The sequence below is a fragment of the Ictidomys tridecemlineatus genome, chromosome 2 (assembly GCF_052094955.1).
Source record: "Ictidomys tridecemlineatus isolate mIctTri1 chromosome 2, mIctTri1.hap1, whole genome shotgun sequence".
In the NCBI taxonomy this organism is placed as follows: domain Eukaryota; kingdom Metazoa; phylum Chordata; class Mammalia; order Rodentia; family Sciuridae; genus Ictidomys; species Ictidomys tridecemlineatus.
Window position 1 is genome coordinate 216,992,174 of NC_135478.1, and position 16,758 is coordinate 217,008,931.

Here is a 16,758-nt window from a genome sequence, read left to right on the forward strand (position 1 = left end):
TAGGGGGAGAAACGGGGCATTGTGTCCAATTTGGAAATGAAACATCATTTCAGGCAGAAAAGATGGGCTGCCTTTCACCTTGACTATGCCCTTGACCCACAGGGAGGACCTCAAGGCATCGATGACCATGTGAAGGAAGAGACTGTCCTGCCCAGATTAAAGCTAAACAGGGGTGTGCTATCTCACTCAAAGGGAGAGCAATGGTGCAGAGGCTGGAGCAATGGTGCAGAGGCTGTGCCCATCCTGGAGGGACAAGTGGCCCAGCCCGGCCAGCAAACCAGCCTTCACTCCCCACCAGGGGCGCTGGGAAAAGGCCCATTCGGCCAGAGGCTGGTGAGGGGACACCAGAGGTCCTGGAAGAGGATTCAGACCTCCCCACGGTTCTCACGGCAACTTTGTACTGCCACCCCCGGACTTCCTGAGAGCCGAGTGTGTGTGTGTGTATTAGGGGATGTGGGGGGGGGGAGATAAGGAAGTGAGCAGAAAAGTCTTAAGAACCCCAAATCCAGCTGCCTTGATTCATGAAGTTTTGCTCCAAGGATGCACTGCCTGTTAAATATAGTTCCAAAAGTCTTTTATAAGTTGCATACTCAATTTTTAGCCAAGTTTAGTGAAGCTGGTTTCTGTCCACTAATAGCAACACAGGTTAACTAAATAATAAAACCCCAAGCGGCCCCTGACTTGGCTACAGTTCACCCTAAATTCAGGCCAAGACCTGGGAAGAAATAGCCCTTGATGTGCTGAATTTGCAAGCCTAAATATAAAGTGACAACGGCAGCCTCCTGTTTGTTGCAAGGAGAGCTAGCCCCAGCACCAGTCACCCCTCGGGCGGGCTGGTGACCCAGGACCACACAGAGCCGGCTTTCAAATAAGAGCGGGGCGGGCACTCTCCGGAGAGAATACGTGCCATCTGCGCCTGGTACCTGACCCTCCAGCATAGCCAGACCACCCCCTTCTTCTCTGTTGCCCCTCCTGCAGCCACAAGGAGGGGCCCGTGGTTCTGCCTGCTCCCCAGGCCCCACCTTCCAGGGTGGCTCCAGCACTGGGTGCACTTTTCCCTCTGCACCCAGTTGGCACTGGGAGCAGAGTGCAGGGGAGATGGAGCTGGCAGGAGACTGTCCCTCGTGAGCATGCAGAGGCACATGGAGGCGTCTCCTGACATGGGGGAGCTTCATGTGTAAATTCATGAGAAAGCAATGGCTGGAGAAGGATAGACTGAGGGGGCCAGATGACAGCAGCGGTGACTTGGGGAATCCCTCCTGAGGGAGCAGTGGTGGTGGGGGGTGGGGGGCAGGTGATTTGGAACAGCCAGGCGGAGCAGCCTCGAGCCCCAACCTTTCTTGAGTCAGGATCAGAATGAGAGGAGACAGGAGGAGGGAGAGGCAGCAGGCTGAGGGGCGGGGCGGGCACAGGGAGCAGGGCGAGGAGACTTGCCGCAGTGCTGTGGGCAGCCAGGCTGGGCCCAGAGGAAGAAGCCGGTCAGTGAACCAGGGAGATCACACAGAGGGGCAGCGGGTGGCCAGCACTAGAACTGGGTTGGGTCAGCTGTGTCACACAGCCCCACCTTCCCTCTGGGGCCTTGAAGGAGGTATGGAGAAAGCACACCCACTGCTGGGTAAGAGTGGAAGGCCTCAGGCAGCATGTGCCCTGGGACTCTGATGTTAGAGCCCACACGTCAGCCTCTTAGGTGCGGCTCAGCCCTACCTCCTCTCCAACTCCCATCTCTGGGACTGTTCAATGTCATTTCTTTTCTTTCTTTTCCTTTTTTTCTTTCTGTTTTGATTGAAGCCAGGGATGCTTAACCACAGAGCCACATCCTCAGCCGTTTTTATCTTTCATTTTGAGACAGGGTCTCACTGAGTTGCTTAGGACCTTGAGGCTGGCTTGGAACTTGTGATCCTCCTGCCTCAGCCTCTCCATTGCTGGGATTACAGGTGTGCTCCACCAAGCCCAACTTATATTCAATGTTATTTCAAGCGCAGCTCCTCACTGCTCCACAAACCTGACTCTTGCTTTCCAGAAACCTCCACCAACTCTTTACTGGTCACCTCCCATAGACTGGCCATCACCTGCAGCACCAGGCTGTTACACTATGCAACGGCACCAAGAAGTCCATGGGGATGGTGATAGGACCCCCGCTTATGGGTCAGAAAATAAAGGTGCACAGAAAGTAAGCAGCTGTCAAAATTGCAGTGCCCAGTGAGCTGACGGGTCAGGTTCAGCCCTGGGTTGCCCTACTCCAAAGCAAGCAGCGCTCTTATGTCTGTTCCACCGGGTGCCGTCCTGTTCTCAGCCCTGATGCACACTGGGGTCCAGAAAAGCTGGGGAAAAGCCCTCATGCGGGGCCCCACCCTAGAGGTGTGGATTCAGTTGGTGGGGACTGGAGCCAAGCTGGGTTGTCTTTAAAAGCTCCTCAGGTGACTAATGTGCAGCCAAGACAGGGAAGCAGCATGCTGGACACTCGGGAATGGCGGGGGCCTCGTCCACATCCTGAAAAGCACTGTGCCTGGCCCATGCTAGAAGTGAAATCTGAGCTTGGATGTCTGAATGTGTGGGTTCCCGTTGGGCTATGAATGGTTCATCTCCCCAGGATTCGTGTGCTGGAAACTTGGTCCTCTGTGTGGCAATGACGGGAAGCAGTGAACCTTTAGGAGGTAGGGCCTAGTGGAAGGTCACTGCTGGTGTTTTCCTTGGAAGGAATTAAGGTTAGGGACCCCTGGAGTAGTTCTCTTGAGAACAAGTTGTTGTAAAAGCCTGACTCTGACCCTGAACCTCTCTCCAGCTTTCAGTCTGTCACGTGGTCTCTCTCCCACATGACTCCCGCCATCGTGATGCATTTGCCACAATGCCTTAACCAGAGTCACGCTGATGCCAGCACTATGCCCTTGCACCTTTAAAACTATAAGCTAAATAAACCTATTTTTTTAACAATATTAGCCAGCCTCAGATTTTTTGTTATAATAATAAAAAGGGGTATATAAAGCTTCCAGCATCTGGAGGTAGTGCCTGAGGTTACCTTGCTACAGGAGGGGCCGACCAGTCCCTCGACTATACTCTCCCCTCCCTCCAGCCACCTTTCTATGTGAAACCTCACTTTCAACCTGTGACCCCTTTATGTTCAGAGTTTCCAAGGCTTGTTCAAGGATTAGAGATAAGCTGCAATTCCTTAGTTTGGCATTTGAGACCCCTCAAGACCTGGTCCCAACTTGTCTTTTCAATCACATCTCTCAATACTCAAAAATCCTCTGATCTGGCCGGGCTGCCTGCCCCCTGCATGAGTCTGGCACACCACTACCAGTGTGCCTCTGAATGGCATGTCCTGCTCTGTCCTCCAGCTGCCTGGGCCCTCCCCATCCATGAGGACAACTCCTCTGCTCTGCTCTTTACTCACTCCCTGGGGTCCTTTTCAACTCTGAACATCGGGACCAAGCATCTTCCTTGGCTCCCTGGCCTACTTGGCTCAGACGGCTTCTCATTCTCATTTCAGTGTGCACATGTCCTAATTTCCCAACCACACTAAGGTCACTTGAGGGCAGCAACTGCTGGAAGATACTTTTGTCTCCCCCACAGAGACTGCCACTGCATACCCTGAATGCCACTGGGCTTTCTGCACCCATCTCGGCGCGGACGGTCTTACCTGTAGTATCGGGACTGCAGGTAGGTGGAGCACACAGCCTTGGACACGTGACTGGCTGAACCGAAGTCGATGACCTTGACTCTGTATGGCTGCCGGGATGGATCCACCAGCATGATGTTCTCTGGCTTGAGGTCAGCATGGATAAGACCTAGGCTTTTGAGTTTCATCAGGGCTGTGGCCACCTGCTGGAGGACCGGGCGAATGTACTTGAGGGGCAAGGGGCTAAACTTGTTCTGCTTCAGAAAGTCATAGAGGTTCTGCTCCAACATCTCAAAGACCAAGCACGTGTGGTTCTTGTGCTGGAAGCACTCGTAGGCCCGCACAAAGTTGTAGTCATCGGCGCTCTCCGTGCTCAGCCGGGCCAGGATGCTCACTTCGATCTGACCCTGCCGGGCATAGGACGGGTGGTTCTTCAGAATCTTGATGGCCACAATTTCATTGGTGCCCCGTTTCCAGCATTTGACCACTTGCCCAAACGTCCCCCGGCCCAGGAACTCTAAGACCTCGTAGGTGTTGGTCATGGAGCACAGCACTTCATGCTGCACCAGCTGATAATCTCCTTCACTGTTGGAGCCACTGTTTTTGGAGGTGGCAGTGGACGTGGTGGCAGTGGCTACAGTGGCCCCGCTGGCATTGTTCTGAATCATGGGTGGATGCTCTTCGATGATCTGCACGCTGCTTGTGTTCTCAATCTCCTCACTCTTGCGCTTGAGTCCACATTTTTGGTAGGTGTCAAGAAGGCTCACAGTGCTTCGACGCATTAGGTTGTGTGGTCCGCCGAGGACTTGCCCCGTGACAGAAGTGCTACTTGCTGATGTTACGACTATGTGCCCGGTGCTTCCTGGGAAGATGATGGTCTGCTCGTAAGGTAGGCTTGGGTTTGGGATCGGCAAGGAGGTGCTGACGGTCGTGGTGGCTGGCTGAGAAGGCGGGATGTTCTTGCTCTGGTTATACACTTTGCTGTGGGAGCCGTACCCAGTCATGTCCCAGGTGGAACTCGGCTCCACTTTCAGTTTCTTCACACTACAGAAGGCACTTGATTGAAGGGTGTGAGGGGAGAAAACTTGCACATGTGAGGCCATACCTACAAGAAGGAAAAGGAAAGCAAATATTTGAGTCTCCCTTGCATGAGTGAACTCAATAGAGTCATCTGGGTTCTGGCTGGAGTCACACAGGATATTGTCCTCCCACTTCCAAACCAGCTTGGAAACGTGAATCTAGGCCACCTGGAAGCACACCCTGGGACCCAGTTTGAGGGATCAAGTGGGTCCAGTGTTCCAGCTGCCACCACTAGGAGACACATCTTGACCCACAGTCAAGATGCAGATACAGAATTAGGATACCAGGACTTAGTTCACCATTTATTTCTTACAAATATTATTCGCGACAGACACTTACTTACCTCTTTCTCCACTCTCACCACGTTGCATACTAGTAAAGCTGAAGACTACATCAAGTGACCCAGGTAACCATCCTGCACCTGGCCCCTGCTCTGACCCTAACAGTCAGATTCACTGCTTTGAGGAAACATGTCCCCACCCAGGCCCCATTGTGGCTCTTCTGGATGAGACATAGTAACCACCTGGCATCTTGGTCAACCTAAATGAATTTTGCAGTACTGCATGGATTGACAGTTGGTTGGGCATCTTCATTGGGCAGAATAAGATGTCCTGTCAGTCTTTTGTGGGGCAGATGGTAGCACGATTCATGGGTTCTATTCACTTACTTTTCCTGCTAAATTCATATATCAATAAATTTATCTACAAAGTACTATGATTTCAAACTAATGTATTCACAATCTGGATAACCTCAGAAATCTTTTAAGACCATTATTCCAGAATAGCTATACAACTTTCAATTATGGTGATATCAGAAAAAAATAAGAATTCATAGGAAATGTATTAAAGAAAAATAATATAGTGGTGAAGAAGGATAAGTTCTTAAAGGTAAAAGTAGAAACAAATACTGCCCATCTTCTAAGTGGTTGTCCATCGACACCTCCTACAGAAGCACAGAAGAGCGGGCATTCTGTCCTGTACCGTTGGAACTGGTCCTGGCCCCTAGCATTACCTAGAGGGGCTGTTCCCTATCTTCCTTTCTGCCCCGCCTCCCGCCCCACTGGTCTGCGATTTCTCAGTAGAGGACCCACCTTCCACTTTGCCCAGAGGCCTGAGGTCAGCCTCACTTCCTCCTTGATTCTCTTGACTTCAGAACATTCCTCAGTCTACATCCATCCTCCATCCTTTCCTTGTCTCCAGTCCCTCGGGAAGACATGTCTCTCCTTTCCGACACTAAAAATGCCCCCCTAGTCTCTCAATCCATATTCTCCCACTTTCACTTGAACTCTGCTTCCTCCCCTGTTCTTTTTCAGCAGTTTTCAATTTTTGCTGTTAATTGGTCCCAAGTCCTTAGCAGGCACTGAACAAAGGTTGGCTAAATGAATCAATAGCTTAATCTTTTCCTTCTCTCCTTCCCGTGTGTGGACACACAGACTGCCAGCTTGGAAGGGGAGAGACTAATGCTGCAGGCTGGCCCCTCACCTCTCCTTCTTACCTGTACGTCAGTGGTGCATGCTCCCTTCTCTCGGAGGCTTGCCTCTTATGCCATCTCCCCCAGCACATGCGTGCAGGACAGGCCTGTGTTCTTAAAGGTGAATGACTTCCTAATTGCCCAACCAATGGCTCTTTTTCAGCCCCTATGCTCCTTAACTTCTCTGCAACATCTGATGCTGCTGACCACAACTTCCTTCTTGATGCTCTTATCTGGACTTACGTGAATCTGTAACCTCCTCCTAATATCTAATTGCACATTGTATAGTGAGTGGCTCCTCTTCCTCTTCCTCCTTTAAAATGCTGGAATGTCCAACATTTTGACTCTCTCTGGAAGATATCGTCCATTCAAACATTTTAAACTGTCATTTCGATGCAGTCAGCGCCCACATGTTTATCACAGGCTGAGCTCCCCCTCCTATATTCCAGTCATATCTGTTCCTGCTACAACATGAAATATGATCTTCCAAAGCTGAATTTTTCCTAAACACCTACCCATCTCATCCTTCATCCTAATATCTCTATTTCTGTTCATCAAATATTCTTCTGGTCACTTAATTTCCAAACTGTGCAATTACCTTTGATGATTTGTCTTTACTTCCACAGACAAGAAGGTGCCAAGTCTTAATTTCCCCTTCCTTCAAAATGTCCCTTGCACCTAAGTCTTTACTTCTGTTCTTGCTGCCATTTCTAAAGTGGAAGTATTTATTGCTTTCGGTAGCACTGAAGCAAATACAGACATCTGATCTACCTGAGCACTCTTTCTCCCCATAAGATTGATCGTAAGAATTAAAATAAATAAATAAATAAAAAGATTGATTCTAAGATTTATCTTCCTAAAGCATCTCTGAACAACAACAAAATCTCTAAGCATGTCACTCTTCTACTCCTCTATCCAAATGACTTTCAATGACTCCTTGCTATCCAGGGGGTAAAGATGAGGACCAACACTTTTATATTTTGATTCCAACTATCTCACTGGCTTCAGTGTCAACTTGAACCTTCCTGAATGCTCAACACTATCAAGGCTGGTCTGCTCGCTCTTTCTAGAATGCCTCCTGTTCTCCCTCTCTTCACATACTTGCATGCATTCACTGCTTCTCTCAGCTTAGCCAAAGACCAGCCAGTTAGATCCCTCCTATTTCCAGAACACCCCAACCCATGGTGGTCACTACCACTCTCTGTTCTTATAGCACTTAACATATGTACCATCCATTTGACCACGAATCGTGTTTCTGCCTTGTAAAATCACTTCCTTTTGTGTTGCTTGTTTACATATTTAGGTCTTATTTCCAAAACCAGACTACATTTGGGTGGTGAGAGCTATAGTTTATACTTCACACTTCTCTGTGTTTCCCCCAGTGTTAAACCAAGCTTGCTGTATGTGGTGGGCACTAGGTGGCTGGAGTAGAGCTCTCCAAATGGCCAGACATCCAGGAGCACTTAGTTCTCTAGCCATAGATGGTCACACCCATCTATGAAACCTGGCCTGGCTCTGAAAATTAGAGAAAAATCTACCAATACTTTCCTACCCAACCCAAGACTTTTAAAATATAAGACAGAGATTAATTAGGTAGTTCCAGTCCCAGAATTGGCAGGGGACTGTTCTGAGTCCACTTTTGATAGATGTGCTCTGACTTCCTCAGGGCAGTTCTGAGCCTCACTTTTACCCTGACCCCACGGATGAGAGGAAGCATTCCCTCTGGTTTGAATTCTGAACTCCACCCCTCACCTGGGTGCTGTGTCTACGCGTCTGCACACATCATTACGCCCAGCAGTTCTGGCTCACCTACCATTCGTACTTGACCTGCTTCTTCCCACGACTCTTCTGATCAAGTCAAGCCCCCCATTCTACAACACAGAAAATGGTTCCGGTCTATTTATCATGTCAACTAGATATCCACACTGTTCTAGATGCTGCATACAATATAGCAATGACAGTTTCTGGGATTTCAGTCACTTGTCCATGGAAAAGGCCAAGCAAAGCCAGCATTTCCTTCTTTCTGTCTCTATCCTTTCCACGTACTCCCTGATTCTTACTGGGGAAGGGGTATCAGAGGAGGCACAGTCAGAAATATGCTAATCATACATAAAAGCCGTGAGGCATGAGGCCCTGTTTCCACTGTTTTATAAAGTTCTTGGTAGAAAGGCCAGGGTGAAGAAGTGGAATTTTACAGAAGGGAAGAGGGTGGCTTCTGACTTATTTGTTATTGGGACAACAGCCAGGGGTCATAAAATTGTGGAAATCATCACTGGCTGCCTCTGGTGATGTATGCCCAGGATCAGAGAGGAGACCTGCGTGGCTGGAAAACCACCCTTCACCCTTCACCCTCCACCATGGCCAGCTGCCTCAGACTCTGGCCTGGGCTCACGTGGTCTCTGTGGGGTCAACAGCTACTATTCCAAGAACTGGAAACAATTCACCACACAGATATATTTTTTTTAACCTCTGTTCTACAGCAGAGATCATCTTTTTCTGAGAAGCAACATGTTCTAAGAAGTTGGAGCTAAAGAGAATCTTCAATAATAATAAGTTTCTAAAATCCCTAAAATATTCTATAAGAAATAAAACACCAATGGTGGTTTTTTAGCTTAATTTTAAAATAATCTTACGGTCAACAATCAGACTTATTTCCAAACAGTTCTCCTTGAGAATCTTTTTCTGGTCAAACCCTTCTTATTAGTGGAACACCCAGTGAGTCAAGCCCACAGCTGGTTACCACTCTGTTCAGGGCCCTCAAGTGAGGGACGGGGAAGGGTGAGGGGTGGACTTCATGTTTTCTGCTCTCAAGGAAGAGCTCCACGTACCCTTCAGGGCCCACTCACCTCCTTATCTGTCCATTTACTTTTCAGAAATGGCAGGGGCTTTATGGATATTTTTGGTTTAATCCTGTGGCAAAATCTCATTTGCTTTTCAAATCATTTCTGTCCTTATTTGGCTCATAGAAGGAAGGTAATTTGCCCCTCTTTGGTGGGGGAACTGGGGAGGCTATTAAGACACAGTCATCAGGATGGGGTTGGGCTCATGGGGAGCCATATGAGGGATCCAGGAAATCACAGTAGAATAAATTTGCAGTAATCACACCTGTTCCCTAGAGGAGTGTGTCAATCCAGATTTCCCCATAAAAGCCTTGGTGGCCTCCCAAGATAACTTGACAAAATGGCCACGTCTCTGTTCAACGTGAAAGTACAGCAAGTTACTAGAACCAAGTTACTAGAACTTACCTAGAACTAAGCTTCTACCAAGTAGCATGCCTATACCATAACTCCCTGTCTCCTAAACAGGCTAAAATCATGAATACTCAATATTGCACATGTATAGAGGCCTGCTACGTGTTTAAATTTTACAGATACAAGTTTACATGGATGCCATAGAAATGATCAGTAAAAAGCATTTAAAAACAAATTTATTATGAGACAACTTATATTTCACAATTGTATGTAATAAATTCTTTATTGCATACGACAAATGAAAAGTAGTGCCTATAAAACTGACATGAAAACATATGCTACAGTTAGTGGAATTAAATTGCTTTGTTTGTAAGAAGCCATTCCCTATTGCCACAGAGATGGCAGACTGTCTCATGCCCCAAACAAATCCAGGTCAGTTAGACTTAGGGTGCATTTTGATAGCTGTGTGTGTAGACAGTGAAAACTCTGACCCCTCTTTGGGCTACGTTATTCAAATGTTCATTTAGCATTTGTAAAAATATACATAAATCTGCATTTCAAAACATATTTTCAAAACATTTTCTTTGTGGCCTCTTTATAGAGGCCACGTATTTCCATAAAATGTCATAACATGTAATGTCAAACCCTGTTCCTCAGGCTTCTCAAAGCACATGTACAATTCTCCAGGTCTTAAATTCCTTAGTACTTGGTACACACCAGACTCTGGGACCAGGTGAACACATGGCCCACTGCCTGGGACAACCCTGATTACCTGTGGAAGCCCATTCCATGAATACAAACACCACCCCACTTTCCATCTCACAAAGGTGTGAGACTGAAGATTAAGAAGTCAAGCAATGGGTTTAGGCTCCCGGGATACATAGCAAAATCAGATCCTGACCCTAAAGTTCAAACCTGGGTAATTCTATGTGCCTCTTTTTTTTTCTTCATCTTAATGGTTGAATGAGAAATTCATTTTTCCAGGGTTATGGGGAATTTTTTCCATCTAATAGAAAGACTATCTAAAAAATTTTATGATCTCAAGGTCTTAACTCAATTTAAAAAAAATGATTCATTGAAGAATTGGCTTTTTTGGTTATTTTTCCTCACTTATTTGCTTAGTTTCTTCATAACTTTATATTTCACAATTAGATGAACTGAAAAGTTGCTTCACATCTGAGTACATTTCCTTTCCATTTCACCATCCCCAAATTATCTACTGGAAGATCAGACTCTGGTGAAACTACAGGGATATGAGGGTTCAACTATGAATTAAAAAAATTAAATTGAGGGCTGGGGCAGTAGCTCAGTGGCAGAGCACTTGCCTTGCATGTGTGAGGCACTGGGTTTGATCTTTAGCACCACATAAAAATGAAACAAATAAAATAAAGGCATTCTGTCTATCTACTACTATAAAAATTTTTTAAAAGATTAAGTTGAATTCGGGGCTAGGGATGTGGCTCAAGCGGTAGCGCGCTCGCCTGGCATGCGTGCGGCCCGGGTTCGATCCTCAGCACCACATACAGACAAAGATGTTGTGTCCGCCGAGAACTAAAAAATAAAATATTAAAAATTCTCTCTCTCTCTCTCTCTCTCTCTCTCTCTCTCTCTCTCTCTCTCTCTCTCTTTCCCTCTCTCCCTCTCTCCCTCTCTCTTTAAAAAAAAAAAAAAAGATTAAGTTGAATTCAATTTCACTGAATTCAAGCAAAACTCAGGAGAAGGAATTATAAGTAAAAACAGGCACCATTTTTGTCAGTATTTAAGGTTCATTTGGGGTTTGGCTGATGTGAAATATATTACCACTCAGAATCTAGTTGTATTATTAAGGAAAATAGAATCCAGATACCTTACATAAGAAGTACCAACTTCCTCACTTACTAAATCTTTTGGATACACATTTTGGCTGAATAATGAGTGTTTGAAGCTACAGATTTGGGGGGGGGGATGGTAATCAGGTATTCAAAGGAAGGATTAATTCCCATGCTTAACAAAATGCCAGATCTGTCTGACATATCATATTTTTAAAAAGATAAAAATTATATACTATGTCAAAGAAAATGTCAAAAATATATGTTAGAAATATGCATCTGAATGCAAAAATTTAAAGATCTAGAAAAGGGTTATTTGATATAATCCTGAAAACACTGTATTATGATTTGATGCCTCAGAGAGTTGAAAAGTACTAAAAAAATTTCTTTGTTGGCAAACTAAACAATATTCATTAAATTTTAATAATTATCCTGCTTTTCAAGTTTGTACTTTACAAGTAGTGGGAAGATAATTTTAGGTTAGCCTATTATTAAAAGGTACATTTCCAGAATAATGTACACTGAATGTGTAAGGGCTTTTATATTGTTTCCAGTCAAAGTGTGTTTGTCTATCAGTTGTTTATGTTAAATATACAGTATAATTCCACCAAAGCACAGTTTAGGATCAACCATAAGCTCTTCAGAATTTGTGTGTCAATAATGACAATAACAATACTGCTGATTGTGGCACTGGGCATTTAAGAAAAATAGGGGGAAAAATCAATAATCAAATTGGCATTAAGGATTTTCTATATTTAAAAACAAAACTGGTGTTGGGCATGACAGGAAACACTAAGACATCACCACTGGCCTAAAATAACTTACAATCTCCTGGCATTACTAAATTCAATGCTAAGTAACAAAGGACAACTGGAAATTCTAGGTGACATAAGCACTTCCAGATTAAACAGTAGTTCAAAAGTAGGACTCACTATGGATTGTGGTCAGGCAGTTTTTATAGCCTGAATATGTGAATTATGAGTCGAAAGATGGGGGTATCATTGCAAGACATAAGTTTGGTTTTCCAGATCCCAATAAATAAATCAGCCCCGTGGGGAGCAACCAGCACTCTGGTGTCTGCCCTCAGGAAGCTCCTGCTTTGCTTAGAGACAAATGCAGCACATGTGCATAGCAGTGTGCATTGACACATGCTAAGGCAGCAAGTGAGCACCAGTATACACTGTGTGCCCCACCACCCATCTGACCAGCACTGTCACCTAACAACCCCAGTTTCCTGGAGTAATCCTGGAGCTGGCTTGAAGGCCTACCGTGAGAGATGCTCACTTTTTCCTTTGGCCTGACTGAAGGTCACCTCTGTAACTCACAGCAAGTTGTACAGATTGTTAGGACACCGTTGGTATATGCCCGACTGTGGATGTCTACTCCCCACAACTTCAGGGGAAAGCAGATTTTCCCATTTTATGGAGCTATGGGAAGTGTCATAATTTGTCCAGAGTCACTTTGCTACTACTAGCAGGACTGGGTTTTGAACTGAGGTTTTGAATTGCCTGACTCCCAAATCCATGTCAAACCAAGCTTCTTCACTATTCAGGTTCTTGGATTAGAAGCACTAAACAAGGAGATGGGCACTGTAACAGCCAAAGGAAAGATGCGAGTCAATAAGGAAGATAAGACAGATCTGAACCAGGGACACGCCTGACTGAGCACCGTCTGCTAACACAACAGACACCACAGCACCCTCCTAGGCATCGACCACGCCTGTCTCCTCAGGTTAGGATGACATGCGAGAAATAAAACCACTAAGATTACTAAAGTAAAATAAATTCACCTCTTTAGAGAGATGCCTATTACTGATCTGGTGCACCATGGCACAGCGGGCAGAGCCCGGGTCTTGAGTGAGAAGGCCTGGCTAAGGCACCTGGGCAGTCAGTGGTCAGAGAGACTGTCACAGCAGTTCTCTGGAGCCAAGAGGATCTGGACCAAGGAATGATCTGAGAAGACAGAAAGGAGGAGCAGGATTATAGACTTTGCAGAGAGGAAGTAGTAATACACAGTGACAGATGGGATACAAGGACAAAGAAGAACCAAATACGTCCGAGGGATCAAAAGAAGTGGGTTCCATTGCAGAGCAGGGAAGGTGAGAAGTGGTGTTGAAGTGTCACTTATCTGGAGGGGAGGAGAAAGGAATCAGTTTTTAACAGGCTGAATGACAAGCACTGACAGTATATCTAAGTTGAAATATCCAATGTTCATCTGTTTCTACTGAAACTCTGAAGCAAGGAATTGCTTAATTTACTAAAGTTACAGAGTCAGGTGCTGCTGGCCTCTGACAACAGCAGCTAGTGCCTATGGGCTGGGTTGGCTCTTAAATGAAGATGTACCATTTTCAAAGAAGAATGGCCCTCAATAGGATGGGCTGAGCCCACATAGGATTAATCAGAAGGGGAAGAGGGCAATGTCACCCAGAGCTCGTTCATGGCTAAGGCCAAAGACGGGGACAAAAACATTGCTGGGGCAGGTCGGTAGGACAGAGTGAAGATATCAGACGGGGAAAGGACTGCAGTGAGAGGCTTAAAGCCCAAGAGACTAAGGTGCCACTGATGGCGACATTGTGGCACAGCCAGAGGGGTCGCGTCGGTAGGCTTCATTTCAGAGTTAGCAATGACAGGAGGAAACGGTCTCTGTGTGTCCCAGGGAAAAATTCAGGCCAGGAGCATGGGCAAAAGGTCACGACTGGAGACACTGACTGTTATCAATGCCTCGCTGAAAAGGGAATCCACGAGAATAAAGCCGTTTCCCAGGAGAAAGGTGCAGAAAGTGGAGCAGATGGCAAATAAAGAAGTCCTTGGGGGCACAGGCTTCGTCAAACGGCATGAGAGGACAGTGTGAGTCACAGGGAAAAGTCAAGGGTACAGCGGTAATAAACACAATTAAGGGACTGATCCAGGAGAACGAAAACAGAGGAGCGTCTGGGCCTGACTGAGGGGCAGCCAACAGCCCTCTCGTCCCTCAGGGGTCAGGAGGAGGGAGGGAAGAAGTGCTCTCCTGGGAAGAGAACCAGCAAGGCCCCTTGCCTTTCCAGGAAACGTGATTCTCTTAAGAACATTCAAAACCCTTTACGTCAGCTGCCTTCAATCTGAAAATCCTACCAAAGCTGTTTCTTCAATTGAGAAAACATCTTTTTCCTGCCATTCGCAAATTCCCCACCCGTCTACCTACCTACTGGTTCACTGTCCAAATCAGCCCTTCTCCGAGTTCAGACCTTCTTCTCTTCCTGAAAGTTCCAACCCTGCCCAGCATACCGAGCCTCTCTCCAGTCACTCCCTGTGGGTCTCCCATATTGCCTTGGACTTGGGGTGGGTCACCACACAGAGTCCATAAGCCATCGCCCCCACGTGTGGGGGCCTCAAACAATCTGAAAATTCCCAGTGCAATCTGACACAGGCAAGATAAAGGCCACCACTGAGAAGACACAAGCTCTTCAGTTTCCCCAGCCAACTGTGGAATCAATGAAAGGGAAACAAGTATGTACACAAACAACTAGGAACAAGAACAAGAGTTGCGTTGACTAAGAATCGTAAGACACAAACCAGCTTCTCTCCATAGGTGCGCTGGTGCGAGGGCTGCCGGACAAGGTACTAGGGACTGGGTGGCTCAACCACAGAGGTCACTGCCCAGCGGTTCTGGAGCCTGGAGCTACCTGGGTCAATTCTGAGAGCCGCGAGGAAGGACAAGTGCCAGGCCTCTTTCGTGGCTGCGAGATGGTGGTCCTCTCCCGGAGGCCCTTCCCGTTGTCTCCCTTCTGTGTGTCTGGGTCCAAGTTTCCCTTTTCATGAGGATACCAGTTGCTTTGGATTAGGGCCCAACCTAATGTTCTCACTTTAACTTGATCACCTCTGTGAAGACCTGTCTCCAGATAAAGCCATAAATCTGAAGCCCTAGGGGTCAGGAATTCCACACACACATTTTCAGTTTAGAGAAACCAAAAGAATTTTACCAAAGTGTAATTTTATCAGGATAAAAAGTCACGATATGCCAAAAGAACTCTGCTTTTCCCTCCACAGACTAAGAAGTTTGTGCTTTCCCTCTATCTTTCCTTAAAGAACCTAGAGTTAGGGGCTGGAGGTGTGGCTCAGTGGTAGAGCTCGCCTGGCACGTGTGAGGCGTTGGGTTCGATCCTCAACACCACATAAAAATTAATAAACAAAGGTGTTGCATCCATCTACAACTAAAAAAAAATTTTTAAACAAAGAAACTACAATCACATTTCAGTCAGTCAGATATTACGTACGGAAAGGAAAAAAAGCAAAGGATTGTTAAATTAAGTTCTGCATGAGTTCATGTCACTGTATTTCTGGAAAAGGCCATACAGGAATACATCTCCACAACATCCAGGAGAAACTGGGGTCACGTGGGTACCAAGGAGAATTGGCAGTGGCACGTTGGTAACGCTGACACTGGGTTCTCAGTCTTGACTCTGGGTGTCAAACGTTGCTTCAAGTAACTCAACAAGACAGCTCAGCTATGGCGTGGAGCAGGCAGGGCTGGAAGGGTCCCTCCTGGGTCGCCACACCTCGTGTGGCCACGTGTGTCTTAACAAGCCTCCAACTGGCCTTTCTAGGAGCCCCCTGATTTTCACCTGTTATTCACATTACCTTTTTTGTCCAAAGTATTTTCAACTCTGCGTATTCTTTCCAATGGAGGATCGCAAGAAGACAACTGTTCAACGAACTTGGTGGGATGAAAGAGTCAAACAGCCATACTCCACAAGCAAAATCAACGACACTTCTGGATTCAACCCAGAAGGGTACCATTTAAGTATGCACTTTTTTCAACCCAAAGATCCAGAAGGCTGTTCACTTTGTTCCTGAAATGTTCTAAATAAGGATGCTCCAGCAGTGCTAGTTTTCAGGTGCTGGAGTCACAATCTTTACAAAAGTGTCCTCCCTGGCTCCTTCAGCCACTCCCTGCCAGTGACTGACGCTGGGTTTTTCTCCATTTGCTGCTGGCTCGCCTGGAGAAAGGAGCTAATCAGACCTCAGCAGGTCAGGAGGACGTAGGTATGTGTCTGGCAATGTGAGGGAGACCCAGATGAACTGTTCTAGCCTTTAGAAATGTCTCAGAGTCCAAATCAAGACTCAAAATCTGGTAGGCAAAATCTTTTGTGCAAAAAACAATTATTCATCTGTAAATGCCTGGTAACATCTTGGTGAAATAAAATGATGTTTTAACTTCTTACCTAAACCTTCCTCGTGCCATGCCCAGTTCACTGCTGAGTCGTCTTTTCAAGCTAACCAGAAACGTCTGACACACAGAGTCAGAGCTGGGAGCCTAGCCTACTCATTCCCACAGTAGTCTGGTTCTTATTTCCATGCCCCTGGGAAGTCATTCATACCAAAAATTTGTGTCAATTCCATTGCTGCGTGTTATTCTATTACTCTATTACTCTAGTGTAAATTCTACCGCTATGTGATCCCCTAAAAAGGTACACTGAACTGCTAACCCCCCCATACCTGTGTCCAAATAATGTTTCCAAACTGCAGATGGGGTCAAGTTAGATGAGGTTTTTAGAGTGGGTCCTTGTCCAACACCACTGGTGTCCTCATGAAAAAGGACAGAGACACAGAGGGAG

General features: G+C 46.3%; 1 protein-coding gene across 4 annotated transcripts in view; it reads right to left on the reverse strand.

Annotated features, from left to right (window-relative positions):
• Hipk2 (homeodomain interacting protein kinase 2) overlaps positions 1 to 16,758 on the reverse strand; it is a 189,385-nt gene that overhangs the window by 128,939 nt on the left and 43,688 nt on the right. For all 4 annotated transcript variants that reach the window (XM_078040630.1, XM_078040628.1, XM_078040629.1 and 1 more), the window contains exon 2: positions 3,638 to 4,721. In XM_078040630.1, coding sequence (XP_077896756.1) covers positions 3,638 to 4,721 — 1,084 coding nt within the window. The remainder of the gene's footprint in view (positions 1 to 3,637; positions 4,722 to 16,758) is intronic.